General features: G+C 40.4%; 1 protein-coding gene across 3 annotated transcripts in view; it reads right to left on the reverse strand.

Annotated features, from left to right (window-relative positions):
- Window positions 1–22008, reverse strand: part of smg1 (SMG1 nonsense mediated mRNA decay associated PI3K related kinase) — a 79395-nt gene that overhangs the window by 9145 nt on the left and 48242 nt on the right. For all 3 annotated transcript variants that reach the window (XM_034594498.1, XM_034594499.1, XM_034594497.1), the window contains exons 36-52: window positions 21452–21613; window positions 20494–20711; window positions 19833–19987; window positions 18902–19124; window positions 17676–17922; window positions 14164–14393; window positions 13733–13978; window positions 13421–13559; window positions 12760–12869; window positions 11842–12060; window positions 10951–11144; window positions 9803–9975; window positions 3438–3717; window positions 2133–2405; window positions 1644–1878; window positions 1246–1457; window positions 258–414 (exon numbers count right to left, since the gene is read on the reverse strand). In XM_034594498.1, the coding sequence (XP_034450389.1) occupies window positions 258–414; window positions 1246–1457; window positions 1644–1878; window positions 2133–2405; window positions 3438–3717; window positions 9803–9975; window positions 10951–11144; window positions 11842–12060; window positions 12760–12869; window positions 13421–13559; window positions 13733–13978; window positions 14164–14393; window positions 17676–17922; window positions 18902–19124; window positions 19833–19987; window positions 20494–20711; window positions 21452–21613 (3473 nt within the window). The remainder of the gene's footprint in view (window positions 1–257; window positions 415–1245; window positions 1458–1643; window positions 1879–2132; window positions 2406–3437; window positions 3718–9802; window positions 9976–10950; window positions 11145–11841; window positions 12061–12759; window positions 12870–13420; window positions 13560–13732; window positions 13979–14163; window positions 14394–17675; window positions 17923–18901; window positions 19125–19832; window positions 19988–20493; window positions 20712–21451; window positions 21614–22008) is intronic.

Here is a 22008-nt window from a genome sequence, read left to right on the forward strand (position 1 = left end):
TATGTCGTATTTATAGAAAATCAACTGAGAAATCATCCAAGTCATGTTCAAGAAAAATGAAAGTGCATCAGAGCAGCAATAGGGGCAAAATGTGAGAACCTGTGTGTATTCAGTGTACAACACCTAATTGATGTCTTGTGGATCACTGTTCTGGCATTACTGGAGGCAGGGCTGAAGGTACACTCAGGGAAGATCTCGCTGTATGTAATTTACGGGCTACTACATTTAATACATCTGAGGAAAAACGTGGGTGTTACCTTCTCTGCGAGTTGTCCAAAGGCAGTCTCTAGCTGGGTGAACATGCCATCAAAGGCCACCAGCAACATTTGACCCGCTGACATCTTTGGTGTGTCCTGGCCTGCTCCATCCATACTACGAGGCTGGATCAGCTCAGAGTACTGAGCACGCAACACTCTGAGCACAAAACATGTTGTGAATTTCAAAGGTTAATTTCACCTTCAATTTAGCATATTATGCACAAGTGTGGCTATTGTGGTTTTTTAGGTCCTGGTAACTCTGTGCTCACATTATTATCTCCATAAAGGAGACTCAAGGAAAACATTGTTTGAATGCAATGCTGGATTATGTTTAGAATATAATGACACAATGACAATGCACATTGAGAACTGGTGTTTTATTCACAGTCTGCTGCTCACCACAGCAGATTTTGAGAGGAAAATAATTATTGCTGCAGAGAGCAGAACCTGTAGACCTGTAGATTCTAACATTAAGAAATGTTGTGGCGTTATCAACATTGTCATCCTGTATAGTTACTTCCTCTCCCTAAAACTGACTCTTAAAAAAGAGAAATTGGCTGGAAAATTGTTCACATTTTCATTCAGTTAAAAAAGCCTGCAGTTACTGCTGGGTATCGCTGAAGACTTCACGTGCCCCTTGGGCGAGAGCATAGAGGGGCAAGCTTGTGCGGTGTGTGGGCATTTTGAATGACGGGGCTTAAGGACAATTGGATGACACAAGAGGAGCTGTATGCGGGCATTTTGTGTTTTTTTTTACGTTAGAAGAAGTGGTCACCAATACTTTGATTGTATTAGATTTGGCTGCAACGCTGTTTACCCCTGAAACTCCACAAGTGTTTAATGTAAGTCAGATTAATGTAAAATACATTAGGTTGAAATAAACTGCAGTGATCCTATCATTGTTTACTTGAAATTAGTAAAACCAATGCTTAGTCTGATAAAATCCTTGACAAGAAGAATTAAATCTACAATCAATGCAGCTACTTACCTGGAGATGTGAAAGCAGTGGTTGTGCCCATCGTGGCCGATGCTTGGGGCGGCCTGAAGACTGTCTACCAAACCCTGCAGGCCAAGACCATCAGAGCTCTGCTCAACCAGTTGCTCCAGTTCTGCCAACATGGACTCCAGAGTGGGCTCCCCTTTGATCATACAGTGCAGAGCCTCTGGAAAGATAATCTGATGGAAGTTGGTGTTCAGTTCCTGCAGTGAACAGAGACACATCAGTGACAGGAATTCATTTTTTCCTTACAATGGAACTTCCTATTATATGTGCACACCTATAAGAACAATTCATTAAATTACTAAAAGTTTCTCATTTTTATCCAGAGGGTAGGGCTGCTTTTGATTGTATCCAGTTGATTCCAATGAGTTGTTGTTTGCTCCTACCTGTAAGCAGGTGTACACAGAGTTGGCCAGGTACACGGCCTGCGTGGTAGCTGAAGGTGCAGGCAGTTCCAGGTCATGGGGCAGGAGTGGGCAGCGCTGTAGCAGTGTTATTAGGGCACTGACATTTCCAATCATACTGCAGAGCTCCTCCAAAAACCATGCCCCATCCCGAGAGGTCAGGTCTATCAGCTGCTCTCCAGCACTGGCTGCTGCTCCCTCCATCACCAGGTTCCGCCTAGAAAAAGGATCAAATATGATAACATCTCTCTGTTCAACTGAAACTTTTATTATTGCTCTTTATTTTCTCAGTCTCATTTAACAGAAAAAATATATTTCTAAAAACACATGAGCTGGGTTAGGTTTACTTATGGAATTTCAAGTTGTATAAATACAGTAATTACTAAAACTTAAATCAAAATAGCATCATACCACTACCCTATTTTCCATTAGCCTGAGTAGTGAAACAGCATAGTAAAAAATGTGTATAACCTGCAGAGTGTGCAGAGGGCAGAGGTGATGATTCCAGCCAAGCTGAGGGAGCCTGGCTCTCCATTCTCCCGAAGGAAGACTGTGATACAGTGTTCAATTTCCTGTAGCTGCTCCTCACAGTCTGCTGCAGTTGTGCCATCAGCCTTCAGTTGCTCTGCTTGGTGTATCACACATTCATTGGTGTCAGCCACTTGGTGCTGCAAAGTCAACTCCACATTGGACAGAAACTGGCAGGAGGCTGCAGGAGGCTGCGGGGCAAACAACACCTCATATCTGTAGAGGGAGGGGGGGGAAACCATAGCATAACAAGCATGAGACAATGTTTGATACAATTGACCACAACATCATTATCAATCGTCTTAATTGTACGTTAAAGGGAGGAAGTTCTATGTCAGAATTGGAGATCACATGTCGTTAGAAACATAGCTGTTTTGGGGTTGCACAGGGGAGCTGCCTTGGAATGTTTTTTATTCTCACTTTACATGCTGCCACTGGGTGACATCAGAGCGCACAATTTGTTTTCATAGTTACGTAGATGATACACAACTGCTGAGCCAAATGATGATAACACTCTGCACTCACTTACCAAATGTCTTCCAGCAATAAATACATGGCTGAGCAATAATTTCCTAAAACTGAATGAGGGCAAAACAGAAAGATTAAATTTAACTTTGTCAGCCCAAAATCAAATATATGTTGGCAAATAATCTGGGTCTATTAACACCTTGGATAAAATATAAATATATACAGAGCTGACAAGTCTAGGTGTTATCTTAGACTCTTTTAAGACGTTTTAAGGCCCACATTAACAAGGTTACCAATACCTAATTTTTCCACCTTAGAAACATAGCAAAAGTTTGGCCATTAATAAATCAGACAGATGTTGAAGAGCTGATTCATGCATTACTTTCATGCACTTTTTACAGGCCTTCCAAAGAAAATAACAGAGACTCCAGCTGTTAGTACCAAGAGGGGAGAACACATAAGTCCAGTTCTAGCTGCTTTGCACTGGTGGCCTGTAACACACAGGATTGACTTTAAGGTACTCTAACTTAAATACAAGGCTCTGAGTGGGCTAGGACTGAGTTATAGAGCTAACTCTCTAATTAACTATGTCCCCTCTAGAACACCAAGATCATCTGCAGCAAATCTATTAGAGATTTCAGGGAGTTACTCACGGCACACTACTATTGTAGGCTTATTCTGCAGTGCAAAAGCTAGATATGGGCACACATTTGTAGCTCTATTTGTTTCTGACAGTAAAACACAATGACAGTGAATGAAAAGCCTGCTGCAGTTCCTTACTGTCTATATATGTGTTGGCAGTGCTCCACTGTCATGTCTCTTAGTAGCTCCTCTAACCAGGTCTTCCACTGATGGACCCGATGGCGCAAAAGAGTAGCCCGTGGGTACAACAAAGCCACTGTAGCATAGCTGTGCAGCTGCTCCAGACAGCCACGAAGGGCCACACGGCGTTGCTGCAGGAAGGAGCTCAACTCTGCCTCAAGGCTCTCACACTGGCTGATCAGGTGGGCCTGGCCTGCATTCTGTAGGAAGGCTGTAGCTGGCACATAGCTAGGAGGACCTAGAAGAATTGGACAACAAAGAGACAAGGTGTAAAACAGCTGAAGTAACCTAAAATATAACAACCCTCATTTCTTGACCTAATAGCAGGCAATGTTTCTACATCATCAATTACATAAATATGTTGATATGCGCAACATGCATTGACGTGTCGTGAGGAAGGTTGCTGCGCCTAGTCAGAGCATGGATTCACCCGAAGAGCAAATTTCATCTGAGGCATAGGTCACCAATAGGTGGACCGCGGTCCGGACCCAGATGCCGTTCCTCTACGGACAAAGACCTATTATTCGATTTTGACAGAGTGTTTCTATTTTAACCGGCGCAACCTTTCTCGCATTTATGGTAGTAAATCCTGGCAGCACACGGTAGAGTTTACTTCTCTCACTGAACAAGAGAAAGTGGGGAACAAAGAGAAAAAGAGTGTTAAAGCTGTTGGTTGTTAATATTTGTTGAGATTGTTTCTATGTGTAATGCAGTTATATACTAAGAAAAAAGAAGAAGAGGGAAAAGTCAAACTACATCTTTTTAAAATTTTTTTCTAAAATTAAGCACCGTATTTTAAGTTGCCTTTTTCAAAAGCTCTTTATTTAGTTATTAAATGCAAGCCTTATTTTATTTGAAACGAGAAAAGAACATTCATTCATTAGTTATTGAGAGATGAATTATTCCTGTTAAAAAAGTTCAGTGTAACTCAGTTCAAAGTTTCAGTGTTACTCAAATTGCACTAATTTTACCCTAAGAGGATTTTTTGATAAACTGCTAAACATGAATTTCACAGTGTTTTTATATTCCTCCAGAAAGTTACTTGAATTTTACTTTGGTTTTCATTTATTTTGTTGTTGGACAGCTTAATGTAGATATTGATATTCCGTTTAGGTGAATAGAACAAAATCTAATTTTTCTAATTTTATTTTGGAGAGATTTTGTATGGGACTGTAAAAGGCAGATTAGCAGTTCAGGCTATTTTTTGCCATATTTGTTTGTATTTAAGAGAAGGTCATTAAATAAATTTAAATGATATTTTTCGGAGTCTGCTTCCCTCTCACTCCCCCTCTGACCTGCGCTCAATTTACACTTTAACAATAAACACTGATCAGCAGCTATTAGGACACGTACAGGACTGATGTTTACTTTGAGTTTGTTCTGATTCTCGCTAGAGGTTATGGGACACACGTTTAAACCTGCTACACAACACGAGACATAACGTGACGCGCACAACCAGGACATCAGGGTTAAAGTGACCAGAACGCTCCTGATTCATGATCCGACATCATCAATTACTTACTATTTTATAATATAGGACTAGATTATACCATGTGATTATCAGTTTGTGTGTGAAGAGTAACTGACACGAGCAAACACACACTGCAATGTTCCTCCCGCAGATTATGACGCAATACTGTGTTTTAACTTTGTTTCAGAAGAATCAAAACCCCATTTATCCAGGAACATAAATATGAATTCAGCAGGTTTTTATAAAGATCAGTCCTAAGTGTTAATGATTCGAAAACACCAGAGGAGCAGAGTCACTTGTTGACCTGGGAAGTAATGCGTCTCAGTGCAGCAGCGCTGCCACCGTGATACAGTAAAGGCTATAATCAGAATTTGTCCTTTTAAGCCGTAGGTGCAGCACACAAGTCTAAGCAGAATGAATATCAAATCAGTGTGGAGAGCACTGACCACTGATTTACAGTCAGATTTTTTAAATTGAAAACCTTATTTTGTAAATTACAGCACAATTGTAATAACAGTCTATAATACTTTTTAAAGCACTTTTTAAATAAAAACAGAGTTTATATTTGTCCGACTGATTATATTGTATTAACTGATGAAAAAGCAGTTATGTGCAGTAATATAGGAAATTGTGAACGTGATACATTGAAATGCACCGAGATCGGGATTGAATTGTGAGACTAGTGAAGGTGCACACCTCTATTGAGCACACAGTCACGTCAGACAGGCAGCACCTCCCATCCCAGTTGCGGTTGTTTTTCTTCGGTGTGTTGAGGTGAGTGGTGTTGTTCAAAAGACTAAGCTACCAGTGCCTCCAGTTTACAGATAATTAGATAATTAGAAAAAACTAATATAGTTTATATTTAAAGGGGACATAGCATGCAAATTCCACTTTGTTAGTGCTTCTACACGTTAATGTGGGTATCTGGCATGTCTACCAACCCAAAAACTCTGGGGAAAAAACACTGGCGCGTTTTGTTATGGTTCCTCTAAGTCAGAAACGTCATGCTTGAGTGACTCGATTGAGCTTCCTGGGTTTTGTGTCGTAACAAGGCACTGGAAGTCTCCCTACATGGTCTTGGCCCACCCCCCACCTTATCCCCCCCCCTCGTTATGCCGGGTTTACACCGGAGGCAGCGAGGCTGCGAGGCAGCGCCGTTCCCAAGCACGCAGCCGCCTGGCTGTTCACACGGGACGAGCATTTCTCCGCTGGTCAGCCCGCGATTCACTCACATGTGGCATTTGTCTGGATCGTTGGGACTGGGAGGCTGCAGCAGCTGCTCGGGAGCGACCGCTCGCTCTCCCATGCGTGAGCTGGAATTTGTGTCAACGCCACACAGCCAGCAGTGTGGAAGACTTCCGCAGTGTTCAGCACTACTGTAACACTGGCACAAACACACAGAGCCCCCCTACTCGTTACGCCGGGTTTACACCGGACGCGGAAGCGCCGCTGCGAGGCAGCGCAGCGCCGTTCACAAGCGCGCAGCCGCCTGGCTGTTCACACGGGACGAGCATTTCTCCGCTGGTCAGCCCCATAGACTGTATATATAAGGTCAGCCCGCGATTCTGCTTTCTCCGCTTGTTGTTGTACCCGTTGAATGTCGGGGTTCGGGGGTAAATGATGGTCTTCATAGCCCCCCCCACCCCTCTCTTTCTCTCTCTGTCTGTCTGCTTGTGTGCTTGTAGTGGATGGGCAGAGGGGGACATTTAATTATGTGATTGAGAAAATTAAAACTCCAGGACAACAGAAGGGGAATACAAAGTATGGGATGCATATTTGATAATTTATATATCGTTTAAAATCATGGGGGGGAGAGGGGAGCTGGCTCATTAGCATTTAAAGGAACAGGCACTCAAAACAGGTCACTCTGTGGAGGGTTGTTTTAGACAGGGTAAAAAGGGTGCTGTTTTAAATGATCCTTGTGGTATTTTGACCAAAGTATGTTACAGACATTTCATTAAGACCCCAAGGAACCATATCAACTTGTGGTAAAATGGGCATGCTATGTCCCCTTTAAATCGAAATCTATCGTCATCACGATATCAATGTATGCGATAGACGTATCGTAAAAGACGGCAAAAACTGAGATAAATGTTGTTTCATGCGCCGCGCATGTCAATATATTTGGCCAATCAGATGGAGCCCTGCTGCCCTGGATAATATATTAAAGACATTCAGATCTGTCAATGAATCATTCTCGGAAGAAGAGATAAGAGAATAGAGAGAAAACAGAGATTTAATGGAGCGATGGAGCTCCGTCAAATCTCGCTCTGCCTCCTCTGACGAAACTCTACTGTGGACACTTCTAGTGATCCCGTTTGTCCCGAGTTAAATTCATCACTATGAGCGGTTGATAAATGTTGATTTGTTTGTCGCCACAATATCAACACTGATCATCACATAATGATCGATACTTTTATTAATGAGTTAAATCTTTCTTCAGAGCAGCGCATTCATCAGCCACTCACTCTTTTCCTCTTTCCATATCTTTCTCACACCCACATACTCACTCAGACACAAACATGCACATTGTGGCATAGTTTTCTTGCCTCCTCTTGTTATAGTAACATAGTAGATACTAAAGGAGACCATTGTCTGTGTGAACTGTTGAGTATTTAACGATTGTGTGAGGGTATTAAAATAAATTGGTAAGCAAGTCAGAGATGTGATACTATATTTAACTTTTGCTTTAAAACATTTTTTAAATAAATAATTATGAGAAGAGCCCTTTTTTCTCACTCTCCCCGCTCCACAAAATGTCTGTGCACGTCCCTGCATATGACCTTTGACCACTGAAATCTAATCACTTAATCTTTGAGTCTAAGTGACAACTGATCAAAAGTTGAAAAATTCCCTCAAGGTGGTCTTGAGATATCACATTCAAGACTAGGGCTGCACCTATCGATTAATGTAACACATTTTTTCGATTAATCTAATGATTATTTTTTATTACTCGATTAATTTTATAATGAATCTATCAATAGATCAAATTAAAAAACTTGTCATTTATATTTATTTAATAATCTTCTCTTGAATGCAAACAAATTTGACAAAGACAAAGTATGCACTGCAAGGCATTATTTCACAACAAGAAATAGACCAGTCTGAACTGCTAATCTTCCTTTTATGGTCCCATATCTCTCCAAAATAAAATAACTGTAAGAGCTTGTTCCATTCAAGTAAAAGGAATATATCTACTTAATTATATTATATAATGGTGGAAAACCATAAAGACAACTCTGAAAGTAAGAGACAGCAGTGGATACGAGACTTACAAGAGGACATTTTAGTGGAAGAATGGGGTATAATATGTTCAAAGGTACATACACAAACCATTAACACACGACTGAGATTAATACAATATAATTGGATAATAAGAACGTACATCACCCCTGTGAAGTTAAACAAATTTGATCCTAATATACCTGACCGATGCTATAAGTGCAATATTCATCAAGGTACTTTATATCACTGTTTGTGGGAATGTGAGGAGATTCAAAGATTTTGGAGTTCGGTGATACAATATATCTCTCAAATGACCTCTTCTCCAGTACCTCTAAGTCCTAAGCTCTGTATATTAAGCATCTATCCAGACAATTGTTCTCTTTCTAATAGAGAAAGAAAAATGGTTGACCTATGTCTACTACAGGCCAGGCGCTCAATCGCTCTGTGTTGGAAGAATGTTCGTAGCCCCTCTCTAGGCCACTGGTTGGAAAACTTAACATCAAGTTTGGCTCTTGAGAAACTAACATATATAGTTAGGAAGAAAGCTTCTCAGTTTCACAATATCTGGGAGATGTTTTTGGAATTTGTTAAAAATGGTGACATTGAAGAGGCATTGTAAATTCAATCTTGAAGTAGCCTAGTAGTTGTATCGATGTCGGTATGAAGTCAAAAGCTGACTGTCAAATAAAATAAAGTACAATTCAATAGTATTTCAACAATGTTTATTATAAATTTTCACTCTGAACTAAAGTGTACTCTTATTATAAAATAAATATTCTTTTCTCATTTCAAGTAAAATAATGTTTGCATTTAAAAACAAAATAAAGAGCTTTTGAAAAAGTCATCTTAAAATAAAGTGCTTAATTTGAGAAAAAATAAATAATAAGATGTAGTTGAGTTTCCTCTTTTTTCTTAATAAATAGCTACATTTCACATATAAACAATCTCAACAAATATTAACTAAACAGCTTTACTTTCCTCTTTGTTCCCACTTTCTCTGGTTCAGTGACAGAAGTAAACTACCGTGTGCTGCCAGGATTTACTACTGTTAAGACAGAAAAAGACGGGCAGATTAAAATAAGACTACCGCAAGTTTCGCTTCAGCTTACTCCTCAGGTGAGTCCATGCTTTGACTGTGCGCAGCCACCTTACTTATGAAGCTTACGTAATCGATGCCGTCTATTAGGTCGACGCGTCGCCCCAGCGCTAACCTCGACTTTTGCCCATCAAATTCTAATCAAGTCATCCTTGTGTGCAGGTGAATTATGCCAGATGTAATAAAATTACCAACAGGCAGTCCTGATATATCCCGTTCACAGGAATGTGAGGTCACCATGACCTTTGACCACTAAAATCTGTGCATCTGAGTCCAAGAGAATGTTTGTACCAAATGTGGCGTTCATGAGATACCACATTCACGAGAATGGGACAGACAGATGAACAACCCGAAAACATAATACCTCCAGCCACTGGCTGTTGCCAGCGCAGTGGCAGAAAAAATTGGCAGTAACAAAGTTTTACATTAAACCCAAGAAATTTCTAAAATATATATATTTTTAAAAATGGTTTTTAAAAAAAACCCAGTTCATTCACTCATTCTGCTTGCATTATTTGCAGTGGGCCTCACCGAGATCTATGGGGCTGCTGATGTCCTGCAGCAGGCTGGCTAGTTGGGTGGCCTCTAGGTTGTTGAATGCTGCTTGGTACTGTGAGATCCACTGGTCCAGGTCGGCCAGCTTGCTCTGAATGGCCTCCTGCACAGTCCTCTGCCGTGACTGCAGCTGATTGTGTTCAGAATATCTATGACAAGGAGATTTGGGTTAACAGGTTTTCAGGCTCAACTTGCATATACAGTAAAGAGAGGAAATCTGAACCTCAAAAACAGGAACGGTCAGTAAAATAATAATTATTACGATATAACTTTCTTAAATTTCCATATAATAGCTCAATACACATTTGGATCTAAAATCCTTGAACCGAATACACATTGAGAGGTCAAACACAATTGTTTTGAACGGTCTACTTCAGACTTTTTTTTATGTTTTGCTGTTTAGCAAATGTTTAAACTAACTCTATGGTTTCTTTCATTTTCATCCTTAAAGAAATAATACTTTGACATTTATCATAATAATTTCCAACATTGACTGATATGAACATTGGCCCTATCGCACAGCCTTACTCAAAAACTGCAATAACAGCTCAAAAACTATTTTAAAATGTTTCCTACAATATAAATGGTATTCTTAAACTAGTATTATGAGTAGTATAAGTAACAAATTATATTTAATACTACCATTAAATGTGAGCAATGTGTTCCATTACATATGTCACATTTGAAAGTTTTAACAAAATAAGAATGGCACTCAGTAGAGTCATGACAAAGTTGCCAAGGTCCGGCAGTTGCTTTCAATTCAATCAAGCCACACTACATCTCGCATTATTATGGGACTGGCAAAATACTAAAGCAGTTTAAGCAGGAAAAATAAAAGATCCTATGAAAACAAAAATGTTACAATACAAAGAAGTAAAAGATGAATTATGTCCTCCGGCCACATATTTAGTAACTATACTTAAAATACATATCTGAGAATCTGGAGAATAAAGCTGCTGCCATTGCAATGTCTTGACAATTTTGAAGGTTTACCGAGCAGCGACACTAACTGATCACTATAAATGTGTTAATGTAGACAGCTAATTATTTGCCTAAAATTAAATCTCATTGCCCCATGATCAACATGTGGCTTTGGTGTAAACAAGTGTTGTGCTTTCTCAGACCTTTTCTCCAGGGTGAGGATGAGATGGTCCGGATGGTTCTCTGCTCCCTCAAGGAAGGCAATCTCCTCCTGCAGTTTAGTTTGTAGTTTTTCACCCTGGCAGAGCAACTCCTGCAGGACCAAATACTCCTCCACAGCTTCTTCCACTTGTGGCAGCACTGCCAGCATCTCGTCCCGATTCTTAAACCAGTTGACCTGTACACAGTCCACACAGTGAACTAATGACACACATAATCTTTGCTTTGCTTGTGAATCACTTGTAAATGGCATCCATTTATTTATTTGATCAGCTTTTCCAGTCTGATCAACTTTACAAGTGTCATTCAGGCACACTTTCATACTGCGCTTCTATATGCAGTGCTTTTTTCTATCCCACACCATTCATACTCTGCCAGTACAGCTGTCTAAGGGGAATCTGGGGTCCAGTATCTTGCACCAGAACACTTTAGAATGCAGACTAGCAGAGCTGGGGATGTATTCACCAACTGATTTGTGTAAATTAGTTTAATACAACGCTGGTTCCCTGTTGCTAAAGTAGCTGGATGTTTCATTTCCTTTGGTTTGCCAATGATCGTGTCCCAACTTTGACCGAACAGCATTCCTATTTTCCTCTCTACACTAATACTGTTAAAACAAAACATGAACCACTCTCTGTGATTCTAGTCAGACTGAGATCATTAATCTGATCATTCATTCTATTAGAGAAAACCCAAAATGCATTGCTAAGAAACTTGTCGACTAATTTAACTAAACTAAATGTGAGAGAAATAAACACGATGGTATAAAACCTTATGAATTAAAAGTTGCACAACAGTTGCCAATATTCAACTTTTACTTCCTGATTGAAATGCAAAAAAAAAAACATGGTTGAATCTCTATTCTTTGACCTCACCTTAATCTCAGCCACCCTGGAGGAAAAGAGAGAGCGTGTGATGTCTCGCTCCATCTCCCTCTTGCTTTGCTTGCTGTCAGCCTGTTGGCCTCCTCCTCCATAAACTGCACCAGCAAAGCCTACTTCACCCCCAGCAGTCCAGTCCACAAGAGGATCATAGACGAAGGCCTCCAGCAGGGTCAGTAGGGTCTCTCTGCCACGACGCATCATTTGAACCACCTGAAACGACACATCTCACTTCAGCACTTATTCAGCTGTTGCAACTATCACAGACACAGCTGACATTTTTATTCAAGATCAAAACCAAGTCCTGCACTAGGCATGGCACATGACAGTATAAGCAAATGCAATAATGGAAGAGCTTGTTGCAAAGATGAACACAAAATCACCTATTTGGGATTATTCTGGCTTTAAATGGGACATAGCCGGCAAGCAGAGGAACCCATGTGAAGGAATTAGTCATCTTTACAAATCTGCATGAGCATTTAGGAATACATTATCCTGCGGAGCATGATGTGTAATGTTTTGTTCCATTTAGGTACAAAGGAATCGTACATAACTATAGGACAAGTCTAAGGGCCTGTTCAGACTTGGTATTATAATCCATCCTGAGAGAGCAAATTAAAAGCTTCAAGTTTATCGGGTTACACCTGGTATATAAATGGGTCGTAGAATTCTCAAGGAGGACCACCATTATATTAGCAAAATAAAATGACGAATTGCCACAAAAAAGTCAGGCAGATAAAAACCTAGACAAAGGACTCAGCCAATCGCTGATAGATGATATAGTCGTCCAACAGACCATCCCTATCCTGCACATTAATTGCCTTGAAGTTATTCCTTGTCCTCTATTGCAAATCCAGTACATCCAGTAGAGCAAGGTGGTGGCATATATTTGTTGTATGATATGAGAGTAACCTGTTCACAGGACAGCCTGAAGATCCCCTCCACCCCAGTGACTCCCAAGGCAGTCTCAATGTTGTGGGTCATCCGAAATGGGACCTTCTCTGGCACCCGCAGGCTCTTTCCTAGAGACACAAAAACACAAACTTGACACCGTACTAATCTATAAACCAGTTAAGGTAGTTTCTATTGTCCACGAGAGGCAATTTGGTTTGCAAACAGTATTCACACAAAACCCACACACATAACAATACATGAAATTATAGCTGGGCGATATGGAAGAAAATCTTATCACAATATTCACACGATATCAGTCGATATCGATATATATCGCGATATAAGTCAAATAACTGCCTGTGTGTGTCCCCCCGCTCGTCTCTGTCCCTTAGTTCTACCGACGTTATGTTGACTGCCTTAAATTTCTATCAAGTTTTATCGCGATAATTATCGATATCGTTTTATCGCCCAGCCCTACATGAAATACATAAATACCCAGTACAGCTACAGTGCAGCTAAAACAGATATATTAAGCATGCAGTGTGCTCCATTTTATTAACACTCACTCAAGGCAAATACTGCATATATTCTACTCAGCAAGTTAGACATGAATGACACAGTAGCTCTTATATAGACATGTCTATAATTTGTGGTTTTAATGTCATTCTTAGTAACTGACCTTTTTCAAAGCATACATTGTAGTCAATGTGGACCACCTCTCCAGTGGTCATGTCAATCAACACATTGTCAAGGTGACGGTCACCAAGGCCAATGATGTATCCTACCATTGACATGACAGCAGTAGATCTGGCGTAGGACTGCAGGATAAAGAAAAGGATTATCAATCAAACAGAAAACTGACGATGTACGCCCTCAACATCAATTAAACACGTCTCTGAACCACCCATCCCACTGATAAATGAAATGAAAAGATGAGAAATTCCCCTCACATGTCATTGGTTTTAAAATGATAACTAACAGCCATGGTTACCTGAGTAACCCTCCACCACTCACTGGGTGTGGTGCAGGAACACCACAACTCCTTGGCCAGCAAGTTTGAGGGTGTAGCCTCCATTAACTCTTTCAGCACCTCCTTCATGACGCTAAGAGGCCAGTCTCGTCGTGTCACATCTAGACTGAGCCCCACTGCCTTCAGTGCTGGCCCAATGCGGCTGTAGTACAGCTCACTGGGGCGGGGAACCGCAGGCACTGGCTGCTGCTGAAATGAGTCATGGGTCTAGACAAAGGAAGAAAAATTTGTCCAGTTAGTTTCAACAAAAAAGCATTTAACCATAATGTGGGGTTGTAACAGAAGAAGTGGTCGGAGGATGGCCTGGTGCAGTTTCATATAAAAAATTCTAGCTGTTTACATTGCCCAGCGTGCATCTACTTGTTACATTATAGCACATGGAAGAATGAAACCTTCTGAGCTTGCAGCACGGCCTCCCTCTGCTGCCAGCGCTTGTAGAGGCCAAAGAGTGGTGTGGCTCCATCAACCCACTGGATTAGTCCTGATCGGGTTCCAAGGGGGGTGACGGAGTAGTGGCGGGCATGGAAGTGCGGCTGCTCCTGCTGGTTGATCTTGGTGAACATGGTGTTGACAATCGACAAGAACTGCATGATGCGCTCATCCAAATGCAAATCCTCCAAACCTAAGACATACAAGATTCTAATCACTACTTCAATACTACCGACTCATTGATTTGTTATCACATATGGTATCAAATATTCATAGTGATAAATATTGAATACGATCTTGACATTTGGCTATCAATTGCACTGACCACTGTCAAACCACAGAGTCCACCGTCTAGCAGCAAAACCCTAATCTGCACAGAGATCAGAGAGACATGATTCAACCAAAAGAGGTCCCATCAATTGTACAAATAAGTTTCACAAATTTTTTCTGGACAAGAAAAGGGTTCTGATGTAAAGGTATTAGCCAGAACCTCTGAAGTAGGGTTACTGAACAGTAGATATTTTGCCCGAGGACAAACCTGGGCCGCATTTCAAATAGATACAATCAATTTACCCTGTTGAAAGACTTCCATGTATCCTTGGATAGAATTGCTGCATCTATACTTGACCTTCTCCTCTATAAAGTATTGTGCACTCTTCTCAAATTGTGAACCGCTTGTATGCTTTTGATAAATCCATTTGATCTGTATAAGATCATGCATATCTCTAACCTCACTTAAGCAATAAACTTAAAGACAGAGCTTAATGGGATATGGGTCAATATGATTAAATGGTGATACAAAGTTTCAGGGTGTCCCTAGTTATGGCTCTGTAAAGAGAAGTTGGCAAGATTTGATTGCAAATGCAACATCAAGCAGGCAGGAGCCGATCTTTAAAGTTCTTGTTGATAATCAGGAAACCCACAGGGACCACTGCTTCCCATTTTCATACATGCAAAGGCCTTGTATATCAGGAAGTTCCCCTGGCCTGTCCAGCATTTCTTGGTCATCGGGAAACAGCTTTTCAAGGCTATGGAGAAAATAGTTTTGTTATGGTTGGTTATAGAATGATTGCTTTATCTATGTTTAAATTAGTTAGGTACTAACATATCTGTGCACTCCAAGCCAGGCAACAACTTAAGGCAAAAGCTTGTCCACCCCAAGGACACAAACAGAACAATGTGGATAATGAAGTCGAATGCAACAAGGATTGCTCAGATCTTTATAAACAAACAATAAACAAACAGATTGCACAGAATAGGAGAGCCAGTTCCTCAGGCAAGAACTCAGCCGTTTACTTAGACATGCTGGTTATGTACATATTTTGGCCAGAGAGGACAGATGGTTTGACAAACGAGTAAAAGAACGCATATTTGTCAACCTGGAAAACCCATCGATAACAGAGAAGACCGTTCTACTGCACCAATTATGAGCCACCTACAATGCTGTCCTAAGTTATCTCCCCAGACAGCTCATTACATATCATTTAGCTGATGCTTTTAGCCAAAGGAATTTACAATACACATCCACACCCTATCCCCTGTTCAGACCTGGTATTACCATTAAGGGGCTAAACTAATCCTGGCTAGAGTGCAAAGGCCCAGCCTGAAAAGCTCCAACTTCCACTTGAGGCTCAAGCCGCTTCTCAATTCACACAATTCAGCCAGGTCTAATCAAGGCTAATTCCTGCCAGGCTTTAATAAGCTTTGTGTTGGGTGTGTGCATGGACTAAAATTTATAAAAAAGGCATTTTCTCCTCAGTATCAAAGACCAAAAACTTGATATAAAAAAAAAAAAAGGTAAAAATTGAAGTTGAAGGTACATAAATTGTAGAGAAATTTAAGTATAAATTCCAACAAAGACGGAAATCTTTGTCAAGGTAATGTTTAAACTTCCTTTTTCCACAGCTTGATAATAATAAATTAACAGTTCAACAAAAACTTTGACATGCTTAAACATTGTGACACATTGTGTACAATTCACTCGTCAAAGATTTGATGCATCACATCCTCAATTTTCTATATTACTGCACATTAGGGCTGCATCTTACTTATATTTTGATAATCGAATAATCTGTCGATACTTTTAAAACACGTTAAAACATTTTTAAACTACTTGTCCTGCTGAATGTGCCTGATACAGAGAGCTGTCTCCGTCACATACAGAAGACCCGCTGCACTGAGCTGAATTCATGTCTGTATTTACACTAAAGTCTTCCAGGTTGTTGTTTTTGTGCTTTAGAACATAACCACTGTAAAACAATTAGAAAATTACATTTAGTGTCTTTGTTTCACTGTTTCGTGTTGGGCGTAATTCGATTAGTTGTTGCAGCCCTACTGCACATGGTTCCTTTTTCATCAAATGATACAATCAGTCAGATAAACCTGAACTCCTTTTTATCAAGAAAGATATTCCAAAAGGTATCATAGACTGTCACTGTTATTGCACAGTTGTGCTGTAATTCTCAAAATAAGGTTTTCAATTCAAAAATCAGTCTACAAAAGCAGCAAGACCTACTCCCATGTCCGCAGCCTGTATGTGCGTTTGAATCTGTCGCTCTTCACACACAAACGTAATCTTATTTATTTGGTTATTAATCAATGGTGTTGGTTCATGAATTTGGATCATTCCAATTACTTTAACCCTGATGTCCTGGCTGCGCGTGTCTCGTATGGTGTGTGTTTAAATGCGTTCAACATATATACGAGAGCGAATTAAACAAACAAAGTAAACTTTAAATAGTGTACAGGTTCTTATAATAATTACTGACTAGTGTTGGTGTGTATTGTTTAACACTACCCCAGTGGGGGAGTGGGGGGGAGGACATTCCAACAGGATACTCAACATCCAAGGTGACCAGACCAAAGTTGTTTTTACTCAGTTTGAGTTTACAGACGTAACCCTTGTTTGTATGTGTGTTTCTTACTGTTGGTACAAGCAAAGTAAGAGAGAGCGATAGAGTGCAGAGTCAGGAGGGACTGAGTGAATGGATCTGCAGGGTACTGCTCCATTATGAAGAAAGATATACCCCACAAAAAAAAAAAAAATTGTGAAACTCTTAAGTCAGAGGACTTCAGCTGACTAGGCGGGCCTTCATATTTGGCTGAGGATGCATTTGTGTTCACACAGCAAAAGGAAGTGACACGTACCATATCCGAATGTGGTCTGAGTGACTGAATCGCAAGATGCATTGAGGACACATTTAGGTGCATTCAGACCTATACTCCGCAGGAAGGAACGGGTTCTATGACTTACAGGTATCAACAGCCATTCACACCTTGACTCAGGAAGACAGGTCAAACATCTTCAAGAAACACAAGTCTAGTTGCCTATATACACATACAGTATACAACTGATGAAGATAGCATGACCTGGATGACTGAAAATCGTCACAGATAAGCAGTAACTATGTATAGCTTATATCCAAATTCATTCATTTATCCAACCCATGTTTATTATAGTGAGCTGGTCTCTTACCTTTAAAAAGGTATGGGTAGTTGTTTCCATCTGATCCCAGGAAGTAGAGTTTTTTTGGCTTGGTCTTGGTGGGCAGGATGGTAATGGTGTTGCCTACGCTCTGTATGGTGACAGCATCTGATGCAGACACCTCACCTGGCAGCGCCATCTCTGTTGTGGTCATAGACAACAGGCGAGGACTGATCTCATCCAGATGAAGCAGATAACTGGATCTCTTCTGAGCACGCTGCTGGAGGCTCATCATGATCTATCCAATACACACATCATTTGGGGTCAGCTATGCAAAATGGTTGCAAGAAGGTCATATAGACATTAACCTGTACAGTAAATAGGGCTGAGAGCCGACTCAAGTACTTTTATAGCACTTGGCAAATTGCTCATAAACCATCAAGTATCAAAAATGCCTTTATTTGACACTTTTAAATGCAAAAAAGATAGGAACACAAATGTGTTTAGGAGCACAGTGAAAAAAGTAGCAGTCTTACATACATATTAATACTGTGTGTGCGTGTAAATCAAAATCTATGATGGATTCTAGACTAATGTCTAGCATTATTAAATTTGCACTTGATTGCAGACTGACAATTTCACTTTCATGAGAGGCTCAACGAATATCTGTAAATTTCGGTTTAACTACAACACAAACAGTGCATAAAAGACTGTGGATAATCAGGTGTAAGGAGTTTTGTGTGTAGTGACTTCAGGTAAACACCGTCTTGAAGAAATTAGATGAATATAGTAAAACGGTATCCACACTGTTGGGCCTTTGAGACTCAATGGCTGTGATTTAATTCACTTTGACAGGGCCACATAATGTGGAGTAACATGCCAACAGTAGTATTTCTTAGAGTCTTAAAATGCTTCATCTCACTATACTCTGCACAACCTAAGATCAAGGGTTATGTCAGTAAATAAAACATAATAAATCGTAAAAGTACTACATTTGTGTTATCAATTGAAATATACAAACATTTTACATGTTTTTGTCACAAAATTTTGCCGAATAAACACACAAAACATAGTAATTAAAAGATTTCCATATATTGAAACCTGAACAAAATATTTCTTAATACTAATTAATACTTTACTCTGCCCCTTTCATAATATGCAATCTCCTGCGACCAGTTAGGGACCACCCCCTCGGGACCATCCTTTTCGGAGTGTTTACGTCATTAAGGTTTGGTCAGTTTTATGTTATAAAACGGCACTCACACACACACACACACCTGTTTGAAGGGAATCCAGCTGCTGGCAGGGTTTGCAGGGTTGGCAGGGTTTCTCAGGCGCTCCAGGGCAGAAGTGATGGCATCACCGTAAGTCTGCTGGAACCAGGTCTCATGTGGTGTCTCGGCTGGAGCTGCTGTTATGCTGCAGACGTGATCCAGGGCAAAAACCACGGGACGCATCAGAGCAGAGTGCTTCTCACGCATTATGGCAATCTTTTCATCCCTGCAGCACAACAAAGACTGTAAATAGACTTGGAAGCAACAATTACGTGGGTCCACGCAATTTAGCAATTTGAACCCCAAGTCCAACTGACCCAAAGAGACTGAAAAGCCAAGAGCATCACTAAATAGGGTTTTGTTAAATTACTAGTCTAACACAGGTCTGTAAGCTTGGTTCTGTCTGCAGAGATGAGTATTGAGTGTTTTTTGATGTCATTTATGAAAGATTGATGCCTTGAGACTAGAAAATAGAGCAAAAGATGGTAATGTTAGAACAAGGAACTGCAGTCATACTGAATAAGAACCATGTGGTAAATTAGGAAAAAAAAAAAAAAAGAGCTTTAGAAATGCAGTCCATTTACCAAAAACTATCAGTACCCAGCAGCATAAAATCCCAAGCTGGAAACAAACCAAGATATTTGTACAAGTGGCAACGAATGCCCTTAAAAATGTAATATTCAAACAAGTGAAGTGTGGATGTAGTCACAGAGATAAAGAGAAATGACAGCAGTGTTTAAGAACAGTCAGATGACAAAAGAGTCTTTGTCCAAAGAGTTTTGCATTAGTGTTTAACAAACAGAAAATAAAGTACAATTACTTGTATAGTTAAAAATGCAAAGTTAAAGAATATCTACTTTTAGCTGTTCATGAAGAATAGACTGAAGTCTAGGAGGGAGCTCAGCTTCTAAACATATAAATTTGTGATCCTCACCTCCGTAGTGTGTTGTTGTTCTGCACCCTCTTGACCTCATCCTCCAGCTGTTGGATTCTGCGCAGGACATGCATGTGTTGCTGTTGTAACACACCCAGCCACAATTCATCCCACAGTAACGTAACTCTCCGCAGCTCAGCCACCAGCTGCTGGACCTGTTCAGCACAAAGGACTCATTACCAGCTTTGAAAAAAATACAGTGTGAATCTGATTCAAAGGCTCGACGTGATGCACCAACACAGATATTTTCTTTTCTCTACTGCAATCTGTTAATAGGGTTAGGGCTAAAGCACTAATGTCAGCATTTGTATTATAGGAGATGGTCGCACTGAGCCAGACCACACAGCCACAGCTTACAAAAATGAACACACATCTTCCTGTACTTTAAGTGCACTTAAAAAGGTGTTAGATTATAAGTGTTACCTCAAATGCTGCCATCTTTAATAGCTAAACTATAAAAATCCCCTGCTTTATTGGTCCACTCTCTTCTCGTCACTTCTGCTTCACTTAAAGACATTAATCTTTCAATAAACAAGGTTTATCACTGACTGTGTACAAGAACATATTGTGTAATGCTGGTTCTTACATGGTGTCTGCCTAGGACAGGTACAAACTCTGTCCATGAAACAGTTTAGAAGGTTAAATGTGTGCAGCCTCCTACCTGAAGCACCATGGTAGGGTTGGCAAAGGACAGCTTTTCCACGATCTTGCTGTAACAGTCTTGCATCATGGCTTGATCTTGACTGGAGCAAAAGGTTGCCAGCTCGTCTGGATCTCCCTCTTGTCCAACACCCTCTGGCTGCTCCTCCTCCTCACCACCCAGGCCCTCTCCCTGCATGCTTCCCAGGAAAGTCGGCAGCGCTGATGGTAATTTGCTCCCTGTCAACACATCATTATCAATAAATCGAAAATTGACAGTTTCGACATTTGCATTGGTATTCCTGATAATTGTCATTGTAATGTGGGCAACATGGCTCAGGCGGTAGAGCAGTCATCTGGTGTTCAGGAGGTACATGGTTTGATCCCTTGGCTCTTCCACGTAAGATACTGAAACCCTAACTATTACTCATGCTGTGTCATAAGTGTGCCAATGTGTGTGAATGGATGAGTGAGACATACAACTGTTAGGCTGTAAATGTTCCAGAGAGTAGAGAAACTCCTTGGATAAACATTGGTGGTAGTCGAATTAAGTTTTTGTTTTGCCAGTGGCAGTGAAGATAATTAGAATAAATGTATTATATAAATGAGACATGTTTACAGCTGTACCCAACAGAACTTTTCCAGTCAAAATCAGATTTGGCTGTTCATTACGAATATAGTATATACAGTATGTGCAACATTTTTTGCTGACACTAGATATATATATAAATCCCACAACTGGAATTTGGTGTTAATTTTGAAATTAGTTTTCTTACTGACATGTGCGCACGCGCACACACACGCGCACACTCTTTTCAAGCTATAAGCGTACCCTGAAGTACACTGCATGCTGACAAAACAAAAAAAAGAATGGTGACTTGAAGAAACTCAGTGAACTGAGGGGTCTTCGACTGATGATTAATAATCTTTGGCTCTTTGACATTAAGGAGCTGCACATTGCAACAGAATTTAACAAATACCTGCACTCTGACCCTCCCCTCCGAGGGATAGTGAGCCCACAATAGCTGGGTAGAGGATGAGATGTGGGGAGTCCTTGGCCACTCGACATAGCAGGCTGCAAATACTCTGTCGGATGTATGCCTCTGGATGGTTGAGACGGGAAAACAGCTGGGGGATGATACCTGAGGAGGATACACATTAGATAGATACTTTATTGATCCCGAAGGGAATTTAGTGTATATGTATTAGTATATAAAAGCCATAAGGTGCTCCAATCCATCTGCCACAGATTATCAGCAGACATTTGTTCTAAATATTTTGATCAGTGGTCTCAAAATGGCTATTCAGAAGAGCAGATCAAATGATACAAAATTCTATATACATCTGTTGAGTAGGACTAAGGCAGAGGAAGAGCTACATCGTTAAGCAACTCACTCTGCAGTCACTCAACTGTAACAGGGACATTACAACAACTATCCTCCAGCAAGAAACCAGAAATATGGAATTCACAATTAAATGCATTTAACACCAACTGCTGTCTATGGTAGAAGATGAAGTGTTAAGACGATTAACATGA

The sequence above is a fragment of the Hippoglossus hippoglossus genome, chromosome 8, assembly GCF_009819705.1.
Source record: "Hippoglossus hippoglossus isolate fHipHip1 chromosome 8, fHipHip1.pri, whole genome shotgun sequence".
NCBI lineage: Eukaryota > Metazoa > Chordata > Actinopteri > Pleuronectiformes > Pleuronectidae > Hippoglossus > Hippoglossus hippoglossus.